This window comes from Lampetra planeri, chromosome 4 (genome assembly GCF_965212315.1).
Source record: "Lampetra planeri chromosome 4, kcLamPlan1.2.h2, whole genome shotgun sequence".
Taxonomy (NCBI): domain Eukaryota; kingdom Metazoa; phylum Chordata; class Hyperoartia; order Petromyzontiformes; family Petromyzontidae; genus Lampetra; species Lampetra planeri.
The window spans coordinates 1,950,811-1,973,573 of NC_136110.1; the positions used below are offsets into that span (position 1 = coordinate 1,950,811).

At 50.8% G+C, this 22,763-nt stretch overlaps 2 protein-coding genes across 4 annotated transcripts in view; one reads left to right on the forward strand and one right to left on the reverse strand.

The window, feature by feature from the left end:
• The first annotated feature begins 6,125 nt into the window (after positions 1-6,125).
• Positions 6,126-12,926, forward strand: LOC144717486 (neurotensin receptor type 2-like). The gene is made up of 4 exons (XM_078592856.1): positions 6,126-6,849; positions 7,723-7,874; positions 9,952-10,516; positions 12,400-12,926. The coding sequence occupies exons 1-4, from the start codon at positions 6,507-6,509 to the stop codon at positions 12,924-12,926; spliced, it is 1,587 nt and encodes a 528-aa protein (XP_078448982.1). The 5' UTR covers positions 6,126-6,506.
• Positions 12,927-13,712: 786 nt separating this feature from the next.
• The window catches only part of LOC144717561 (ectonucleoside triphosphate diphosphohydrolase 8-like), a 51,919-nt gene continuing 42,868 nt past the window's right edge, over positions 13,713-22,763 (reverse strand). For all 3 annotated transcript variants that reach the window (XM_078592972.1, XM_078592974.1, XM_078592973.1), the window contains 7 exons: positions 22,376-22,526; positions 19,816-19,975; positions 18,575-18,820; positions 17,479-17,778; positions 16,777-16,887; positions 15,361-15,495; positions 13,713-15,074 (listed from right to left, as the gene is read on the reverse strand). In XM_078592972.1, coding sequence (XP_078449098.1) covers positions 14,811-15,074; positions 15,361-15,495; positions 16,777-16,887; positions 17,479-17,778; positions 18,575-18,820; positions 19,816-19,975; positions 22,376-22,526 — 1,367 coding nt within the window. In that variant the 3' untranslated portion in view covers positions 13,713-14,810. The remainder of the gene's footprint in view (positions 15,075-15,360; positions 15,496-16,776; positions 16,888-17,478; positions 17,779-18,574; positions 18,821-19,815; positions 19,976-22,375; positions 22,527-22,763) is intronic.

Consider the following 22,763-nt stretch of genomic DNA (forward strand, 5'->3'; position numbering starts at 1 on the left):
CCACCACTCACCCTCCTTCCTGCCAAGCGCCCTGCCCCCCCATCAATTAAGCCCTAAAGAGATGAGGGCTCACGCTTGTTTTGCGTGGACACTACGAGCTGCGTGTGTGGGTTAGAATGCAGTCCGTGATCCCTTTGCAAAAGGGGCTTTTGTTTGGTGTTTTTTAACATCTTAACATCGCCTGTTTCATTTGTCAGAGAGGGTAAAAACCGATTCTTATTTGAGGCTCATGTAGATACAGTTTAACATTGCGGCGGACAAAGATAAACAAACTCATCATTCGCATTGTTGTGGAGTAATTAACACGATTAATAAGTTGGTTGGATTCCCTTCAGCCACCCTTCCCATGTCCCTACACGTAAATAAGTAATATTTAACAAGTAAACCCGTAAAAACAAAGTTTTTCACTATAAATCCTTTAAATGCGTGGCATCGGGGCGGCTAGAGTCCTCTCGTCCTCTGGCTTGAGATGGCTGCCACCTATGGGTCAGATGATTGTCTGACAGCATTAAACAATTGGTAATTAAATACTTAAATTTTTTTCCCTAAACAGTGTAAAATTTTGGAAACATTTTTTCACGAAAATGCATTGTCACGCACAACGAGTCTGTGTGCAAAATGTCAGCTCGATTGGATCACGGGAAATGGGTAAAAAAACGACCGAAAGATTTGCACGGTCCTAAGCAAGCAAGCGAACTTAATATAAATGATTTAAAAATACTTTTAAAAAACATGCTTTAATGAAATGTACCGTACTCCACGTAAATAAGTAATATATTTTAAGAACTTTTTTTAAAAACACGCTTTAATGAAATGTGCCCTACTGGTAATTAATTGCAGAACTCCACGACTCCAGGAAGTGGCTCCGAGGCTTGCCACAACATAAGGGGGCCGTGGTGATTTACAGCCAACGTGAGTTGAGCGTGGACAATTAGACCCAAACCGAAACATAAAAATGAATGTTTGAAAATACTTTTTTATATAGAATATAGTATTGTCATCAGTGTGACATAAGTATGCGAAGTTTGCAGTCGATACCACATTGGGAAGTGCGTTGAAATTGAGTTACAAAATTTGAGGATACGACAACAACAGACATTGAGTTCATAGAAAGCGTGTAAAAAGATAGTAATTAAAATGTTTATTTTTTTGATAGAATATGGAATTGCCATCAGTATGACATAAGCACACCAAGTTTGCAGTCGATACCACATTGGGAAGTGAGTAATTTTGCTGTGACGGTGCCACCTGCAGACGGAAGCTTGTGTTGCCTCCGAAACGTCGTGATTTTATTTAATTTTTTTACCAAACAGTATTGAGTTACAAGATTTGAGGATACAACAACAACAACTACAGATAGAATGAGTTAAATAAAAGCGTGTCAAATAAAAAATATATCATTTGTACGTCCCATCAGCCACACCGGTTGAGACGTGGCCAATGTTTAATGAATCCACCAGAGACGAATCATCATCCGGCCGCCTCCACAACGCACGATTCACTCGTTCGTTGCTAAACAAAACAAGGGGCTGTATTCCGACCTTCTTTCGCACCGTACATAGCCGCCAGTGACAATCGGAGGCGCGGGGCTTGGGAAAGACAACAAACTGAACACGCAAAAAGCAGTGCTAAAGAAATGCGTTTTCAATCTACTTCAATCCAGATTATTTAAAAGTGCATAGCTCCTTCAGTGGCGTCCTCACGTCGGAAGCAAGAGCGTTCCAGACGTCCACCCCTCAGGACCCCAATAACCCTAAAACCCCTCCGCTCATCAACCCCCATCGATCCCCATAGCCCCGCCCTTCAACACCTTAGAGCCACGCCCCCACTTAACCCCCCCCACCCCACTTGCTAGAAACCCCAAGACAGTACAGCAGCCCTTTAACAAACAGCCTCACAAGCCTACATGGGTCAGCCCATCAACCCCCCTTCAACCTCACCCAAATTGAGGGGCGAGGCGGTGGGGGTAGTGAGCAATATCCCTCCCACCCCCCGCCCCCCATCCCCCACTGCCCCCATCCCCCACTGCTCCCCCACCCCGCCCCCATTCCCCCACTGCTCCCCCCACCCCCATTCCCCCACTGCTCCCCCCCACCCTCACCCCCCATTCCCCCACTGCTCCCCCCACCTTCATTCCCCCACTGCTCCCCCCACCCCCGCCCCTCATTCCCCCACTGCACCCCCACCCCCATTCCCCCACTGCACCCCCCACCCCCATTCCCCCACTGCTCCCCCCACCCCCGCCCCTCATTCCCCCACTGCACCCCCACCCCCATTCCCCCACTGCACCCCCCACCCCCATTCCCCCACTGCTCCCCCCACCCCCGCCCCTCATTCCCCCACTGCACCCCCATTCCCCCACTGCACCCCCCACCCCCATTCCCCCACTGCTCCCCCATCCCCGCCCCTCATTCCCCCACTGCACCCCCATTCCCCCACTGCTCCCCCCACCTTCATTCCCCCACTGCTCCCCCCACCCCCGCCCCTCATTCCCCCACTGCACCCCCATTCCCCCACTGCTCCCCCCACCTTCATTCCCCCACTGCTCCCCCCACCCCCGCCCCTCATTCCCCCACTGCACCCCCATTCCCCCACTGCTCCCCCCACCTTCATTCCCCCACTGCTCCCCCCACCCCCGCCCCTCATTCCCCCACTGCACCCCACCCCCATTCCCCCACTGCTCCCCCCGCCCCCATTCCCCCACTACTCCCCCCACCCCCATTCCTCCACTGCTCCCTCCACCCCTGCCACCCATTCCTCCCACCCCCCCATTCCCCCACTGCACCCCCCACCCTCACCACCCATTCCTCCCACCCCCCCATTCCTCCTTGGGTCCCTCCCCTCCGCATACAGTGCGGATCCGGGGCCACGTGGCCGCCCCCACGCGTGGTACAGTGCGGAGCACGTGGCGCGCTCCAGTATTGGCATTCACCCACGGGGCTCGTGGGGAATCGATACCTCGTGCCCATCCTCGCCGTGACACCGCGATGATGCAGTATCATTGTGATTGCACGATGCAATACGACCATTGCGCAATTAGTTCATCGGCGTTCAGAGCGGTGGTTTATTTATGGCGATTCGGCCTCGAATGAGTGCCTGGCGCGATGTGTAAACATCGCCACGGGGGAGACAAAGGCGGCCGGGCGTGGGTGTTGGCCACCCACACCCTCGTGTGCTGTGCCGTGGAAAATGTATTGGTATTCAACACTCGTATGAATCATACTCTTAGGGTTTTTCACTTGATGTCGCACTCCCAGTTAATTATACATGAGGTTATCTGCATATGGTTGTTGAATAAGGTGCATTAGTAATTACAATAAAAAGAGGTTCATGTCCCGGGGTAAATTAAATCAATTTACAAAGGATCAAAACACTTTTTTAAAACATCTTAAGTACTGTATTCTACATACAGTTTGCTTTTAAACAATGTTTGGTTCATGTTTAATGCATGCTGAACAGGGATTTATATATTGCCTATGTAAATTACCAAACTTTAAGCTTTTGTGACTGCAGGAGTTAATATTCTTTGGGTCTTTCGGTAAAGTCACGTAGATAGGCTCAAATAAAATAACAAAAAATTTACAAAAATTACGACGTTTCGATCACAACTCAAGCGATCGTCATCAGGAGGAACAAAGAGAGGAGAGCTGTTGAGGCAGACTGTTTTAAAGGTTTGAAAAGGGTGTAGCCCGAGGGTCATAAACGAAGTAGATGGGTCTAGTGATGTTAATGTGAGATAAATTAGCATGTAATGTAAGATCGCAGAGCCGTAGCAACGTCGGCACACGAGGTGGCCGTGTTAGTGTGATACATTTAACCTGTTAATGTAAAATGAGAGAGCCGCAAATAACAACTAACATCGGAAGGTAGGATGGAAACATCACAGCCAGTTCTGACTTAAACTGGTTAATAACGTCCATCCATATGTAGAGACACAATTTCAACCGAGAAGATGGATACAAACTGAGCAATCATTGGAAGGACGTTATTAACCAGTTTAAGTCATAACTGGCTGTGATGTTTCCATCCTACCTTCCGATGTTAGTTGTTATTTGTGCCTCTCTGATTTTACATTAACACAGCCACCTTACATTACATGCTAATTTATACTGGTAGGAACCACCTGGTTCCACCAGCCCACAGGGGATTATTGTGTCCGTCCGTCGTGCATCCAAAAATGGGAGGGGTCGGGCTGGGTGGAGAGGGGAGGGTGGGGAGGGGCTGGGTGGGGAGGGGCGGGGAGGGGCTGGGTGGGGAGGGTGGGGGGGTGGGAGGGGTGGGGCTGGGTGGAGAGGGGCTGGTCACCCCGTGGTGCCCTTATAAAACTCAACATTTAACCTACTCACGCCGGCTTGTGCCCGCCCTCACAGTCGGGCATATTTGCGGAATACGCCACGCCGCCGTTGACCCTGGCCATTGACTGAGCAACCCAACGTTCCTACCAGCTCCCTCCGCAGGAATGTGTTTTCACATTAACATAGCCACCTCTGCGCGCTCAACGTTGAGGCTGCTCTCCGATCTTACATGAACATGCCAATTTCTGACATTAACATCACTAGCCCCGCCCACTTCGTTTATGGTCCTTGGGCTACACCCATTTCAAACCTTTAAAACAGTCTGCCTCAGCAGCTCTCTCTTTTTTTCCTCCTGATGACAATCGCTAGAGTTGTGATGGAAACGTCGTAGTTTTTTGTTATTTTTTGTTAATTTATTTGAACCTATCTACGTGACTTTACCGAAAGACCCAAAGAATAAGGAAAATTATATTGAATATGACACTGCTGGCGGTAGGGCATCCACTAGCAGAAGGAGAGCGCTTACGAGCTACTACCACTCAGGGTATTTGGCCTACTCTTCCACGCTAGTCAGAGGTGGGAGTACCGACACTTTACACCGGCACATGCAACCTGCCAATCGACCAACTGTGTTGTTACCAATTTATACTGCTGTGTAGACAGAGGTGGAGGATTCAAGACACTTATTGTTTAAACTGCCACGCAGGGAGATACAACTGGTGGTGGCTTTTGGATTACACGTCCGGTGTGCTTACCATTCATTTACGCCGCGGTAACACCCACTTTATTCTTTATTTTAACACCGGCTTCTATTTATCTCCGTTAAATTGTTATCTGATATAATGTCGCAAATATATGACAATTTTACATGCCATTAAACTTGCAATTTCATGGATGAAGTCACGAATTGTGTGTGGCGTACGAATGTTTGTCCTAAAATATACTCTGGGCATGATATTGTCAGTACTAATAAACACAAATACGAATCCCCTTTCGTATAATGACAAAGACATCGTCAGTGCCTTCGTGAGTATAACAGGTGGTGTGTCAGACCGAGCGGGTCACGCGTTTGCCGTTTGTTACAGAGGTTTGTGTTCTGGACCACGGCCGGCTTATTAACCAGAACATATATACACTGCTTCAAAGGGAGCTATACATATTCCATAATGTTATTTGACAAAGAGTATGAGGACACATGTGTTCGGCATCATGGTCCAAATTTGACAAATCACTTCATTGGGAAATGCATAGCAATCGTCCCCTGTCTATAAAGAAACCCAACAAGGACCCCTCCTGAAAAGGGATCTTGAGAATCAATGAGGCACTCCGGAGAAAAAAAATGTAATCATAGCTAAAACCGCATTTGTGAAAGACATCCTTTCATCTAAGACCACCCCCTGGCCAGGAGCAATGGGTTTTTTTTCCAAACGTTAAATAGGTGTTCTCACTTGCCCGTCGACTCACTTGAGAGAATGTGCCCGTGCATCCTCGCTGTGCTGTCCAGTTTCTCTCTGCTGTCTCCCTTAAATTCTGCATAACAGAAAGAGGTGACGTTTGCATGGTCTCTCCAGCGGGGATAGGGGGTAAAAATGTTAAATGTTGCGTTGGGTCATTAACCAGAGCTGAGAACATCCGAATAACATTCTGCGAGCCATATTCATCAAACGAACTCAACATCAACTACATCGGTAAGTTTTTTTGTTAATATTTCCAAAAGACAGCCGTGTAGTGATGATAGTATGTATATACCAATTTAAATTGCTTTTAAAATGTTAATACAGGTGTTGGTAGTCCCCAGGCGATTCGATTTCGAACGTGATTATTGTTTAACATTCTGCATACGTGCTCATTTAATTAGTCACATTAGTAGTCCCTGAATATTGTGGAATTGAAATGAGAAAAAAATAACAATTTTAGTGGATCCTACCATTAATATTTGGTCATTTATGTCACATCCAAGCATACAATGTGACAATTTGTGTTCACAACCAATGAACATGACTTGTTGATGAATGCTAAATGCATGATGTCAGTCTAGTTCAGAAACACAGCATTATTTAAAAAGTAAAAATTTGACTTTTGAAGCCCAGTCGGCTAAAAATGTTTTAGCTAGTAACCAAATGTTACAGAAAAATTGTTCCTCAGCCAAACAGATTTTATCCGAAACGTAAAAAACACCTATCTCTTAGATCCTGAGGAAGCTCGCAGCGCATGCAGCAAAAAACGTCGGACATCGTGCGATGTTGTCGTTACGACTGCGTGCCAGAGCAGGCTACCATGAACCTGTCGGTGTTCTCCGGCTTCATCGGCGAGGAGGCCACGACCGGCTGCCTGCACTACATCCTCGGCGGTGGAGCGGGGAGCTCGTCCAACGACTCCTGGAGGGACGCGCAAGACGCCGACTCTGTGCCCAAGTTGCTGATCGGAGCGCAGCAGCAGGAACCCGCGTATGCGCGAGTCCCGATGACACTCTTCTATTCGGCCGTCTTCACCTTGGGCATGCTGTTCAACGGGGCAAGCATTCTCACGCTTCTCTTGAATTCACACCTCAAAGGTGAGAGGGAGAGAGAGAGAGAGAGCGGCAGCGAGAGTTCGCTGTCACTTTTGCAAATTTAATTTCCCGAGACGTCGCAGCGCTGAGCTGCCACCGCTGGGATGCACGTTTCAGTTCCTTGTGGTTAAAGCGGCTTCCCAAGTGGTGTTGTGGTTGTTGATGGTCCCAGCCCAATCATCAAGGATTGCACACACACACACACAAAAACCACCAATATTACATTTTGTTCCCCACTTAATGTGGCTAAATTCGTGCTCTGAGAAGTAAAATATCACCACGAGTACTACACACCACGAGTACTACACACCACGAGTACTACACACCACGAGTACTACACACCACGAGTACTACACACCACGAGTACTACACACCACGAGTACTACACACCACGAGTACTACACACCACGAGTACTATACACCACGAGTACTATACACCACGAGTACTACACACCACGAGTACTATACACCACGAGTACTACACACCACGAGTACTACACACCACGAGTACTACACACCACGAGTACTATACACCTCGCTGATCTCGTCAAGAAGTATAAACCAGCACACGAACTCCCGTCATCCTCGCAGCGACTTTCGGCGAAGCCATCGAACAAAGGTGGTCATCGCGCGGCGCTTTCAGATGCGCTTCTGCGGCCGTCTGGAACGCTCTTCCTTTCCGATATTAGGAAGCCGCTGGAGCTATGCACTTTAAAATTTATACTGAAAACTCATTTATTTAAAACCGCTTTTTTGTGTGTTAAGTTTGTTATCCCACCCCCGACCCCCCTCGCACCTCCGATTAACACGGCTGGCTACGTACGGTGCGAAAGAAGTTGAACGTACACACACGTCCGCACCGATTGTCGACGGCAGGCAATGTGGTGCGGAGCTACCTGCTGAGTCTCTCCGTGGCTGACATCCTGTTACTCCTCACGGTGCCCATCACGCTCTACCGCTCCTACTGGCACTACCACACCTGGCAGCTTGGCAACGTCACCTGCAAGCTCTACTTCATGCTGCGCCAGGTGAGCCTCGAGTTGGCCCACACGCCGAGAACCCACCGTCAAGAAAACATAACACACGCAACGACCCCTCCAAGTCCGATGTCGATGAACGGTATCAAGCAGCCACGCGTTTCCGCTGTACAAAACCCGTTGGTTTATTGATGGTTTTTCGGTCAGTTAGTTTAAGCATGTACCGTGACGCTTGAAGTTTCTTTTAGCTGGTGGATGTCTCTTGCAGGTATGTATGCTGACTTTCTTTCACGCCGTACGTAGCCACGTGTGCTAATAGGAGGTGCGGGGGAAGGACGACACAAAAAGCGGTTCTAAAGAAATGGGTTTTCAATCTCGATTTTAAAGTGCATCGCTCCAGTGGCTGCCGTAGGTTGTTTGCAGAATCGTTACCAAGCAACATCAATCCACTGTTGAGTGGAGTGGATTGATGTCGCCATCTCTCAGAGTCCTGCAACGTAGTCATCCTAGCACCTGCACGCAAGCGAATTTCATTGCTCCATTTCCATGGCGCACGTACCCGTCTGCCGAGTTTCCCTCCACCTTGACCTGCACCACCAGGCAAAACGTTCCGCCCAAGCCCATTTAGTTTTCTTGACACTCAACACCATGTCTAACCGTTGTACGTTCTCTTATTCGTGTGTTCCTGTGTGTTTATGTTAATGCATCTCTGCGTGATTAATAGTACACTTATCACCCGACAATTGGATGTCAACTTTTGCACAATATACGCAACAACATTGGGTTCATCTTGACATCCGTGTCATGCTGGGAATTCTTGTTGTGCTTTTTGCCGTCTAAAACACTTCTCTGTAAATGCCATTAGTTCCCGACCTGGTGGTATTTTCTCTTCCGCCGCACAAAGTGCTGTTTGTGTTCACGGTAGCGCTGTTAACTTGGGCCATCGCCCTCAATGGAATACTCAGGGGACGCTTTCTTCTCATTACCGAGAGCCATGGGGGGGGGGGCACTTTACGCTGAGAGCCACATGAACACAATTTTTAGGTTGCCAAGTGGACCCCATTGGTTCCGACTGGTGGCCACCTAAAAGCCATTGATGGGAGGGGGGGAGCTTTCAAATCCTTTAGACTGCACTTACGAGTGGTGACGTAGCTGAGCTTCCTCGTCGAATGTGAAGCTGTGGAGGTGGCTGCGTAGCACAGGAGGAGGTTCGTAATGACCGTGTCAGAGAACTACATCGTTACCGGTGGGGCAATGGGTGTCAAATCGGAATTTCCATCAGAATCGTGATTATTCCGGGTTCCCAGCTGCAGCGAGTTGATCGCCTGGTCACCAACCTTTGTTTTCTTTTGTCCGGCTGCTGATGTGGATATAGAACAACAACTACAATCTCACATTCGGGTGTTTCATGTGATCAGACACTTCGGTCTGACTAACACGCGGCACACACAGCAAGCATATAGCAGAGGGCTAATGAAGTAATGGCAATCTTCTGGGGCCATTCTCTACGCAAGGTGGTTGCAACACTCGCTAAGACAATTGCGAATGATGTCACAATTAAGATGCACGTAAAATAATTGAAAACATGACAACAAAAACTATTCGAACGAATAATGTAGTTCGAAGGAGTGGAGATGTGAGCATTTGGGAGGGCGCCATCAACCCTGGGGACATGAGTTCGATTCTCAGCCACAGCTCACATCAGTGGGGGGCGTTGATATCTGAACTGGTCCTGGCCATCTCAAGCCAGAGGACGAGTGGACTCTAGCCGCCACGCATATAAAGGATTTATAGTGAAAAACTTTGTTTTAACGGGTTAATTTTTACCAACCTGCATTGACCAGTGTGGTGAAGTGTGTTCGTCAAAGAACGTTGACCCAACGTTGCATGTTTATTGGGGAAATGGCTGTACATGAAACTGGGCAGTCCTGTGGCTTGAGCTCATCCGCCAGGTGCAGCCCTGCAACTGCTTGCTCACATCACTGCCGGCAGAAGGAGCTCGAGAGAGTAGAAGCAGAAAGATACATAATATTGTGACCTGTAGTGTGGTGGCTGAGTGAGTGAGTGAGAGTCTGAATGAGTTGACCAGGGTGGGGGGCGGGGGGTGGATGAACGTGTCCCGGGCCAGGTGTACTGCTCTGCTACGAGCTGGACCATCACGGCATTCACGGTGGAGCGCTACGTCGCAATCTGCCGCCCACTCCACTCCGTGCGGGCCCGGCATCAGCGCATCAAGCCGCGCGCGCCGCTCGCTCTGCTGGCCCTCGTCTGGCTCCTTGCACTGCTCAGCTCGGCGCCGTTCGCGCTCACCTACGGCGTCGCGCCGGCGTGCATCCTCGACTACACGGTGCAGCCGGGCAGCCGGGACGCGCGCGGCGTGCTGCGAGCCTCGGCGGTGTGCGAGCTCGTCGAGCGGGAGCCCTTCCGCGCCTACGGCGGTGCCATCGCCGCGCGCGCAGCCCTCTGCTTCGCCCTGCCGCTGTGCGCCATCGCCACGCTCCACGCGCTCATCTACCGCAGGATCAGGAGGCGGTGCGGGCAGCTGAGCAGCGCTGGTGGTGACGGAGGAGGAGGAGCGGGAGGAGCGGGGCGAGGAGGAGGAGGAGGGGGGCGAGGGCTGGACGCGGGCAGAGGCGCGGTGCCGTGTGCGGCGGCACGGCAGCAGGACGAGCGCAAGGCGCTCAAGTTGCTCGGTGCGCACGCCCCGACTGCTCCAAGTGACCAGAGACTAAACGAAACGTGGGGAGGATGGGTGCGGGGTTTGGGGGAGAGTTGGGGTGTGGATGTGTTAAAGGGGACGCAGCGCGTGAGTTACTCAGTTGAAGACTCGATTATTTTAGAGCCGCTTTTTGGTGTTCGTCCCCGCACCTCCGATGAGCGCGGTTGGCTAGGTACGGTGCGAAAGAAGTTCAACGTGCATACATAGGTACATAAGCGAGTCATAGCCGTAGCAGACCAGTCAACCAGTGGCGCGGTGTGTTACGTCGAAAGCTGAACCAAGCTGAACAAAAACGTGATAATTCAAATGTATAATGCGCATTACATCCTCGGATCCCAATACGCAATGCATGGGAAGGAAGAAACAACAACAGGGCAACCGACCAAACTGAAGAGGGGAGGCCAGTTGAAAGAGATGGGTTTTCAAAGCAGACTTAAATATTTCGACCGTCCATGAAAGCATGATTTGCGCGTATCATCCGGACACGATTTGACGTGAACCACACCCTCGCCTCCCCCACGGTGACCACCAATACGTGGAGTGCAAAAAAATAATGTTGCGATCTCAGAGCAAATCATAACTCGAAACGTAAAAACAATTCCCATTGAGGCTATTGGCAAACAGAAATCCCCGGTTAAGCATTCGAACATTTAATAAATCATAAAACGTTTGGCAACTTTCGACAAGGCGAATGGTTTATTAAATCCATTATATTAAGTTCACTTGCTTGCTTGCTTGCGCGCTTACGACCGTGCAAATCTTTCGGTCGTTTTTTAACCCACTTCCCGTGATCCAATCGAGCTGACATTTTGCACACAGACTCGTTGTGCGAGATAATTTATTTTCGTGAAAATGTTTTTCCTAAATTTTACACTTTTTAGGATTTTTTTTTTTAATATTTAATTACCAATTGCTTAATGGTGGCAGGCAATCATCTGACCCATAGGTGGCAGCCATCTCAAGTCAGAGGACGAGAGGACTCTAGCCGCCACGCATATAAAGGATTTATAGTGAAAAACTTTGTTTTTACGGGTTAATTTTTTGTTCGCGAAAAATCGCGGGTAGAATCGCGCCACCTCGTGGCGAGTTCGCGGTAACTGAATGGCCGGCGGTGAAAACCGCGCGATGGGATCACGCGGCAAGGGGCCGTCCATAAATGACGTCACGCATCTGGGGGGGGCAGACATTTGTGACGATGTGTGACGAGAGGAGGGGGGGGGGAAATGTGACGTCACATCAAAATGCGCAACTTTAAATCAATATAGACAACACGTTCTACTTAATTAAATATACTTTTTAATAAATGTTTTCTCCTACAACATTAGAGTGCAGCTACACATTAAATAAGCACTACAATGACAATAGTTTAAAGCGATTTGAAGCATGTTTTATTTGGGGGGGGGGGGGGGGTAGAGCATTGTGACGTCATATTTTAGGGGGGGGGTCTGACTTTTTGTGACGCCATGTGACGAGGGGGGGGGGGGTCAAAAATCGTCCAAAATCGCGTGACGTCATTTATGGCTCAGGACAGATGGAAGTGCTACTTGAGGGCCCGATCCTTCCACCGCACTACAGAACTCATCATTGGCCGTAGTTGTCCGCACCCTGGGAGATGGCAGTGAGAGCATGTTGGTTTGTGAACCCGCCCATGTGAATCTCTTGAGTTTATGCCATTGGGTTTGTTTGTGGTTTCGTCACATACATAACAACACACAACGTGAACTCGGAACTGGTCAGACATCCCGAATGCAGGACTGTCGACCGCCTCTTTCCTGGCTAAACGAACGAACGAGTCCATCGAAACCGTGCCCCTCGAACAATCCTCACCGCGTGTGCGCGCCCATCTCCTCCTCCCAGGTGCCGTGGTGGCTGCTTTCTTCCTCTGCAACTTCCCCGAGACGGCGCTCTCCCTGGTCCACATCCACACGGGCCAGTGGAGCCAGGAGACGCACGCCACGTACACGTGGCTCAAGTTCTACCTCTCGCTGCCCGCGTGGTATGCCAACAGCGCCGTCGACCCGCTCCTCTTCTGCATCGCCTCGCGCTGCTTCCGCTCGGCGTGCCGGCACACGCTGACATCGCTGCTCGACCGCGCCGTCCTCGCCCTGCGGCTGGCCCTTCCCAAGCGGAGGGTGACGCTGGCGGTGCTGCGCTCGTCCTCGTGGAGCCCGCACGAGGGCGAGACCGCCGGCGGGCCCGCTTCGGCCGGGACGCCGCGGCTGCTGTTATTCAGGCGGGGGGTCACGTCGCCACCTCCGGCGGGGTCACGTGTGCTGCCGATGGTCACGGTGGCGGATGATTCCTCGCACTCCCTGCCGATCGCGCAGTCTCCCACGTGGTCGCCAGGGAGTGCCCGCAGGGGGTCCAGTGGCGCCGAAGAATAGCTCCGCGGGCGCTCATCCGTCGTTTTTTTCTTTAAATATGTAATTTCAAATGTGTTCGCAACTAAGATTTATCTCTGTAGTTGGGCAGGTGGGGGTCTCAGAAGTTGTTCTGCAAAATCCGTCTCGATCGATCGAAACGTCGTAGTTTTCTGTTATTTTTATTTTCTTTGAACCTATCTACGTGACTTTACCGAAAGACCCAAGAATATAAAATAGTTTAGTTTCTAAGGGTGAGCCAGATAACCCTGGATGTACAGATTTGCTTTGAGGATTTTTTTTCAAACACCCGAGTGCTCACTCATTGGTCATTCAGCATGATTTGTCATGATTTGAGCTAGCCAGTAGATTCAATAATTGATTCTCTTGGTCTCTTTTTACCATTAAGTTTGTATTGTTTATCACTTGATCAGTATCACAGTCCAGTGACGTCAGCACACGAATATGAATCAAGTAACATGGTGTCTGTTCAAACGAGAAATGGGGGGGCACTGATTACTGTTGGCGACCTTTACACTGGTGGCAACTCCACATTCCCATGGCAGGGGCGACGTAATCATTCCTTGTGCGATAAAAAAAAAATCAGTGTGCAGGTTCTTGGTGGAATATTACATAACGTAGGTCTTCAAAGAATAAAAGTACACAGGCATCACCACACTTTGTAATTCTATACTTTCATGTCGAGGCTAATTGCGTAGTTTTTAAAATTATTGTGAATAAGGATGGTTCATCTCGAGTGTAAACACCTTTGCAATACAATTATCAATATAAAATGATAACAATCAGGTGTTGAGGTCCACATGGCAATAGTTTAATTTGACTTTATTTGCATAAATGAGTGGATTAACTGTTTGTCAAAATTAAGAGGACATGACATTAACTTATATGACAAAAAAATCCGATCATTCAACTGGAAAGAAATGGCAGAGAGATTAAAAAATGTTTAACTGAGACCACAAGCAACTCATGGTTGACATTACATATTTACAAAAGAAAAAAGCAAATACTATCAACTCTCAAAATAACACAAACGGCAACGTACATGGCTTTGGAACAAAAATATGTCGCGTAACAAATGCATACTATGTTCAATGTAAATGTACAACACACCTAACAAGGACATATTCTTCATGCTAATAAGTAATGGTAACATGTATAGCTAATTGACCTTTATATTTTACGTACGGCTCATTACGTGCTTCCTTGCATGTACAGCCGTGCCCAAGCAGCTTCGATTCTTTGATATCATGCACGCATTTCGGAGGGAATCTTGATTGGTGCGTATTTCTGTCTTGCTGCGATTTGAAAATTGACGTGCACACTGGGTAGGCAGCCACATCACGAGGTGAAGAATTCCCTCCTTCGTCTTGACCGCGCTGCTCACATGCTCGGTGGTAAATTCGTCACACGCGGACCGCACCCACTGCAATCAAAATGCACCGCGTTCACCAACGCCGTCATCAAACTCGACATTAATCGCCGTTCTTTGGTAAACAGAAGCACACCTACCCCCAACGTCTCTTCTCCGTGACCTCTGCAAGGCAACGCGTGACACGGCACCCGACTTGGCTGCTTTGCGTCTCGGACGTAGCTCAGCGTCTACTGCGCCCAGCCGCCGTTGAAATGCGTTGACAAAAGCATTCGTGTTTCCAGAACGGCAACGAGTGTTCCTTGACGAAGCAGGGAATGCCCTTGGCTCCTCGTCTGAAAAACCATCTCGACCCGCGTCCTCGCTCTCCAACGCACAGCCGGGGTTCGTTCCTCTTGCTGCCCACCGCTCCATTCCTCCCGGGAGGACAAAACTGCGAGCGTGGCGGACGTCGAGAAGAAACGACGCCGTACCGCCACGCGTCCCGTCCCCGCCGCCGCGCCGGTCGAGTGGCCGGCTCACGCGGAGGCCGCGTCCGCGCTCAGCTGACCGTTCGGCGGGCCCGCCCGGCTCACCGGGGCCCAGCGGGCGCACGACACGCACGTGTACGCCAGCGCGGCCAGTAGCAGCGCGGCCAGGAGGAGGGAGAGGAGGGCCAGCGTGGAACCAAAGGCGGCCTCGGGGATGGCTCGCGGAGCCAACTCCACGGGGATGAGGTTGGTCTCGTTGAGCATGTAGCCCAGAGCCCAGCCCGCCTCCCCGATCGCTTGGATGCCCTCCACCTGCTCGGCAGGACGGAGACGCGAAGCGCAAATGCAAAGCGTGAGCACGGGCGCGGGGGTCCACCTTTTTGCAGCAGGGCATCTCTGCTCTCTGCGTGCGTGCGTGCGGGCACACCCACGCATCCGATATCGACCACCATCAATTCCTCTCATCCTCGGCGTGTTCGACTGCCCTGTCCCCTTCTCCCTTCACTCTGCGAGGCTGCGCAGAACAAAGCAAACCGCGGCAGGAGGTGGGGGAGGTGACGAGTTTAAATTTCGCGTCGGCCGGGCCTCGACGGCTCACCTTTTTGACAAACTTGATCTTGATCCACGTCGAGAAGTTGAACTTGTAGCCGTCGATGAGCAGCTGCAGCAGGTAGTTGGCGGAGAAGCAATAGGACTTGAGGTGCTTTTGTTCGATCTGTGACGAGGCCCGCACCTGTTCACGGACGGAAGGGGCCGAGATCAGCAAGACGGTGCGGTGGGACGCCTTTCTCGTTTGCAGTTCCTTGTCGTCGTGAATAAGGGGCAGAGAGGGCACTGCCCCACCCGAAAAGTACCATTCCCCAGAAGGTCATGTTGTGACATAAAACTTGCGGAGTGCCCGATTCATGAATACCGTGCGTATAAAATGATAACTCTGCTCGAACAACCGATGCTTTCTGTCGAAGCTCCCAGATGGCCATTACTCAGTGGATTACTCAGTGGGAGGTCGCTCATTTTACACTGTTGCTCTCATACCTGGGAACTCCCTTATCCACAACTATCTCGACTGTTGACTCCCCCCTGTTCAAGTGCAGGCTGAATACCTTTCTGACTCTGCCTCTGGATGCCTTTCCCTTTAAAACAAATATGCCCACGGTGTCTGTACACAGAGTCTCGGAATGCAATCGCTTTCATCTGCTGTGCAAATCCAAATCGCAGCGTGTTGTATTAATGTGTCCAGAAAATCCTCACTGAATTTCACGGCTCTTTTTTTACAGGAGGATCCTGTATGTATGTTGAACTTCCTTCGCACCGTACATAGCCAACCGTGCTAATAGGAGGTTCATTGTTTGGCCAATTGCTTTTTAAAAAAGGATTAGCTTTCATGTCCATATGTATAAGTGTATGTACTTTTGTGATTTAGTGGTTGTGCACAGCGCTACGAACCTGCCTAACCCGAGTTTGAGACACAGCTACGGCTACCATCAGTGGCGACTGTCTGAAACAGTTCTGGACCGTCCGCTGCCCCTCCCGCCCCCAGGTCGACTCAGCCTTAACCTGAGTACTTGGTGTGGTATGTGAAAACATCAGCTGTGGTGGGGAAACAATAAGGTTGCTGGGCATTAATTCTAGATTTGAAGCTTTCGTGACTGCAAGGCATCATATTCTTAGGTTTTTTCGGTAAAGTCACGTAGGTAAAACATCAAAATTAATGAAAATAAAATAAAAACGTCGTGATTTTTGTTTTTTTTTTATTTTATTTTCATTAATTTTGATGTTTTACCTACGTGACTTTACCGAAAAAACCTAAGAATATGTTGCTGGGCATGTTTCTGGCCTCACCACCCTCTGGTGTACAGTCACAGACCTTGCCCCGACAGTGAGGCTAAATGAAAGTGTTTGGCTTTTTTTACGTAGGGGGGAACCCCCCCCCCCCCCCCCAATAATCTAAATATGTATTCACGTAATATAGTGTCACGCGAAAAGAATGCTGAATAAAACACCAGGAGCTTGCCTCGTTCCAGGGTTTGTTGCAGAATCTTTCCACGACTTCGCGGATATAGTACACGTTGCCCTCTCCTCTCAGCTTTAGGAAATCCATCACGTAGTAGAACGCGGAGAAGGCCTGGTTACGAAGTGAAAGGGCGTCAGCCAGGGTCAGCCATCGCGCACGCCAGGGGTATAACAATCAACCACACCAGCCCCCCTCCCCACACGTCGTCAGTTCGATGAACTGTGGTTATTGAGCATCGCGGTTCGATTCAAGAATCCTTTCGCTTCCAAGTGTGATTCCCGTGTGTGGTTCCCGAGTGTGGTTCCCCGAGTGTGGTTCCGAGTGTGGTTCCTTCTCTCGAGCGTTTACCAAGCAGCGCTACTTGGGCACCTCTAGGAGCTGAAGAGGCAGGCAGGGGGTTACACGTTGCTGGTAATCGCGAGAGAAAGAACGCTCAACGTGGAAACCCAGAAAACCACACTCGGATGCAAGCGGCTGTTGCTGCAACAAAAAACCATCCACGCGGTTTATTTCTACGAGATCGGGTCGAACCAGTGACCTCTGGATTGCAAGTCCACCGTGCTACACATTCCACCATGGAAACACCCCACGAGGTGTACGTACATCCGTACGCAATTCCCACCGCGTGCACATTCCACATTTTTGTTTTTACATTTCCCGACCGAAACGGAGGTGGACCCAAGTGCGCGCGCGCGCACTGACCATGAAGGACCCGGATACAGGCGGCTGGTAGACGCCGTCGAACGTGCAGTCCTTGCGTCCCGCGCACGACGAGTAGTTGAAGATTTGCGCCACCGCCTCGGCGCACTTGTCAGCCTGGCCGGAACCTCGCAGCAGCACGCGGCCCTGGAGGGGGCCCGCGTCGCCGCCGCCGCCGCGCGGCCCGACCGGTGGCTTCAGCGCGGCCGTGCACGGCTTCCCGAACATGTACGCCACTTCCAGCCGCTCCTCGAAGCCGCTGTGGTAGCACGGGAACGTCACCTCCACGTCCGAGGACGAGTTCTGCGCGACACGGGCGTGCAGTGAAACGTTATGATGACGTCATTGTAATTGCAATGTTCCCACTTTGCGAGTTTTCCCCAATCTAATGCCCCTCACGTAGAGTTTTAAACAAGAACGCCACCGACTAAAATGCAGGCGACGTTGCCTGAACGAAAGTTGTGCTGGATCTCACGTTCAATTTCACCGGTCACCTGATAAACATTATCTATCAAGGTTTCACTGTACACAAATACTAAATAACCGTACCTACACGATACGATACAAGTGTTGTGAGGATAACGAGTAGGCAGGTTTTAGGATCATTAAAGTTACGGCCAAGTTCTTAGCTGGAGGGAGCACAGGAGGTCAGGGACGCTGAATCCGGGTCACAGTCCGGATCTGGCTTGGGCCGAGTGAGTACGCGGGGTGAGGGCGATAGTCGGCCTACATTGAACTTCTTTAGCACCGTACGTATCCGACCGTGCTCATCGGAGGTGCGGGGGGAATAAGGACAAAAAACTAAACACAAAAGCAGTTATAAAGAAATTAGCTTTCAATGTAGATTTAAAAGTACATAACTCCAGTGACTTGCTCATATCGGAAGGAAGAGCGTTCCAGACGGCTGCAGAAGCGCGTCTGAAAGCGCTCGACAGCTAAGAGCTAGAGCTTAGGCTAAGGTCAGGGCTGGGGTCAGCATTAGTGTTAAGGTCAAGTCTTTAACTGGAGGGAGCATAGGGTCAGGACACATTCGGGTACACGGTGCTGGTCAGAGGCGATGGTGGCGTGGGGGCAATGACGTGGTGGGCGAGCGACGTGCCTTCCAAGCCTCCGCCAGCGCGCCGCGCGCCAGCGTGGCGGCGACGCGCATCAGCGCCTCGTCTTTGCCGTAGCAGAGGTAGCTGTGCGTGAACACCGCGTGGTCATAGCCGTACAGGCGGAAGCGCTGCGTGCCGCTCAGCGCCCCGCCCGCGGGCACGAACGCGATCTGCGTGGACGCCCCGCCCAGGTCGAGGGCCCCCACCGTCTTGGCTCCCCTCGGACGCACCCAGGACAGCCAGTCTCTCTGTTTGGGTTGGGAGGGGGGCACCCAAAGCGACGTACCGTCAGGTCAATATTTACAACCGCTCACTCGCCACTTAGCGCATTTCAAACGCATTTAATAAACTAAAACTAAGCTTTATTATTTTACCAGGTAAGGCCCACTGAGCTATGTAGCTATTTTTCAGAAGCGACCTGGCTATCACAAATTATAGCCCAACGAAGCGGCTTATCATTATGTGGAAGTTTCTCAATGTGGAGGGAAAAACCGGAGGACCCGGAGAAAAATCCACGAGACCACGGGGAGAACATTCAACCTCCAAATGTACAGGCGTCAGAGTCGGGATTGAACCCACGACCTTCTGTATACCTGGCGAGGTAGTTAACATCTCGCCAACGTGGCGCCCTACAATCGGGGAAACATTTCCGGAAGCAACTATTGGCGTGGGTGCTCGCGGTTTTGTGCTGTGTAGCTCTCCGATAGCGGCACGGCCTGCAAACGCATCGGAAGGCCATTTCTATGGAGGCAGTCGTGTGGCCCTTTCACGTGCACCTCTGTGCCAACTCGACTCGTGTTGACGTAGCTAAATCAACACCGAAAGCAATCGGCCACCTCTTGGAGGAAAACGCTTAATTCAACACTGTACCGTCGTCGGCATCACCATTTCACGTGCCGATTACGTTCCACGCATTTACTGCTCATGTTAATAGACTCACCGCTTAAAGAAGATAACGGCCCTTCGTTTATACACTTTGTTAGATTAATGTGTCCCCCACACCATGTTGGGGTCACCGGGGATTGCGTGGCTGTACTTCACCACGCCGGTCAGCCAGCGCACCTTGGTGGAGGGAAGGCCACCGGGACTGTTTTTTTTACTTCGCTCAATAAAAGTAAATCATTGGCTGCGGGAGGAGGAAATCAAATTTGGGTCAGCGGGTTCACAGTGCGGCGCGCCAACCACTGCACCGCCACGCAGCGGTGAGGGCTGGGGGGTGGAGGAAGAGGCCAGCGCTGGTCACCTGGAGGAAGTTGCCCTGCAGGTAGTTGATGGTGACCCAGCCAAAGGCACCCTCCTCCTGTCCGGTGAGGATGCGAGCGCTGCAGAAGAGGAACGGCGTTGCCCGCAGGGCGGTCTTCACTGACTCCATCACCCGCTCCGCGGCCTCGGGGTTCTGCTTGCTGGAGCCACGTGTCGTGCAGACGCAGACAACAGAGACAAAGATGCCCCCTTGTAGCCTCAACAGATTGTTAGGGCAAGTGCTGTTAGCGAGTAGCACCTATGAAGGCCGGCACGGCACACAACGGGAGTGGGTGGCCAGCACCACGTCCGACCACCTTTGTCTCCCTATTGGAAATGTTTACACATCGCTCCAGGTACTCATTTGAGGCTGAGTCGACCTAGAGGAGGCCCAGGACCAGTTCAGCACATACGCGCGTACACACACACACGCACAAAGCTCAGAGATACCCCACGTTAGATGTGGGTTGACAGTTTTTTTATTAATCCGAAAAGATGCAAACACCAGGCCAAGATATGAAATTTTGAGTGATCAATTATTTCGGATTAATAATAATACAAACTGTCGGGGCAGGTCGCTGCTTGTTGCTATTTCAGCATCAGCCATGGTCTATCCACTGCTGGACGAAGGCGTCCCCCTTCCAAGCTGTCGCCCCACATCTCTCAACGGCCTTGCAATTCGATTGCATTACCCGACTTGCACACTAGGTGGTATGCCATGTTCTTCTCCACAGTCGCACGTGTAATGCGATTTATCTTTAGGGAGCATTCACATTCCCTTTCCCCAGGATTGCCTGCGACCCCCCCCCCCCCTATCAACCAGGACATGTTGGGTACACCTCGGGAGCCTGTCGGATATTCGCGTGCGGTTGTTTTGTTGTTGTTGTTGTCTCCCAACGTTTCTGCACCAGGCCTTTGTTCTTGTGTTAATAAAAACATTAAAAATATATAAAACATTCACATTCAATCATAGCTCCTATGATCACTGTTACATTACTTTTATAGCTTTATTTTTTCAAAAACGTTTTGGTTGAGCCATATTTGTTTGTTGTAGTACAGAGTTAGACTGATAACTTTAATCTAAATTGTCTTATGGTTGTTATTGTTTGACTTGCATCCCACTGGGATTTTTGCACACAGCATTGATATACGGTTCTTTTTCTGGAAGACTTTGCTGTTTTTTCCTGGATTTTTCTGTTTGTGCGTAGTCACTAAGATGTTTCTTGTTCATGTTTTGCTTGTTGCGGTTGCACCCGATTCAAGAGCCGAATGGCTCACAGGGCTATACCAAATAAATGAAACTGAAACTGAAACATTCACCGATGTGTGTTTGTGTGTGCGACCGACTCAGCTGGCAGCAGGCTGTGAAAACAGGCTTCGGGAAAGGCGAGGAGAAAAGACAGCCACACCCTGTGGTAGACCACGAGGGGGCCACGTACAAAAAAAGCAACAAACGCCTCTTGGAGCTGCTACCACATTCACTTGCAATGGCTGTGGCAAGGAACGCCACTCAAGAATTGTCCTAAGTCATTCTGGGCGCTGCAAACCACACAGTTGACCTCGCAAGGCGCAAAATAAGTGTCTCCCCAGACACACAGGCCTCATAGCAATAGCATAGCAGTGTTTGTATAAAGAGCAGTTAGCGGGAATTTGTTGCTGCAGGCACAACATTCATCCCGATATCTGTGTGGGTTTTTTTTAGTGGGCAACAGGAATCGCACGGCAATTTCATCCCATTGCCCGCAGTGTCTTGGAGAGAAGGAGAAAGCGTGCGGAAAATGCATTTCATTGTTGTTACAAATCCGCGACTGACTGCGTAGATGAGAGGTGGGTGGACTCGTCAAAAGTATGCCAACGTCACAGTCAACATATAACAATCATACGTTTGGGGTGTAGTTTTGAGGGTAATCTTTTATAGCATCGAAAACCCTCTCTACCCGCGAGGGTTACGTGCTTGAAAACGCTCGCGAATGCAGAAACCTTGTTCCAATGGGGAAAAATGGGGAAATATGGCTTATCGATGGACTCCGTCACAGCATTGAGACATACGTGGGAGCAGCAGCGGTTGGCGGAGCATGGCTGTAATCTAGCACTGTGCAGGCGAGGGCTGATGGATCACACATATGTTGCAAAACTCCCTGCCTGTATGGAATAGAGCAGTGTTCTCATTGCGAGGCCCCGCGGGCCACTGGAAGCCCCTGGTGGCCTTTAGTGCGGCCCCCCATAATACACAACACGTGACGACAACACCCCCATCATCATCATCGTGCTGCTGTCAAACCCGCACTGGTTTCAAATGTGTGACGGCCCTCACACACCGATGACTGCCCCCCCTCTCTGAAAACTAGCCAAGCGCCACTGGGACGGAGCGTTTCCCCCTCGCACGCGTGGTGAGTTTGAACCAGCGGCCTGTTCGATCGCACGCCGCTCGCTCTACCCTGCAAAGCCTCGTGGCCGGTTTGAACGGGACGCTCGGACAAATCGGAGGGCCGAACCGACGGCGGAGCGGGGGAAAGAGAAGGCTGCGAGCGTGAAGCCGCAACGGCATCCGCCGAACTAACCGGAGAAGTCGCATGCCGGCCGTGGCGCCCAAGGAGATGGGCGTCTCGTGGTGCCTCTCCGGCGGGACGAGTTTCGTGGCGTTGAAGAGACTCGGCACCAGGGACTGCCCGGCCATCTCCGGGTTATCCTTGTAGCTCGATATGCCGCCTCCTGCAGCGAGCAAAGAACCGCACGAGCACGCACGCACAGCATCAGGTGCTGCAGCGCGGAGAACTCCACTCATATCGATGGATCGTAATCGACGGCTCAATGCATCGTTACGAACCCGTGTCTTACACGCGCACAGCCCATTTTGTCCGCATGGCGGGTCGTGGGAGATATTGTGAGTGTGCTTCACTCAGCTGGTCAGTGCGGCTTAACCGAAGGCAGGGAGCACAGATGTTGGAG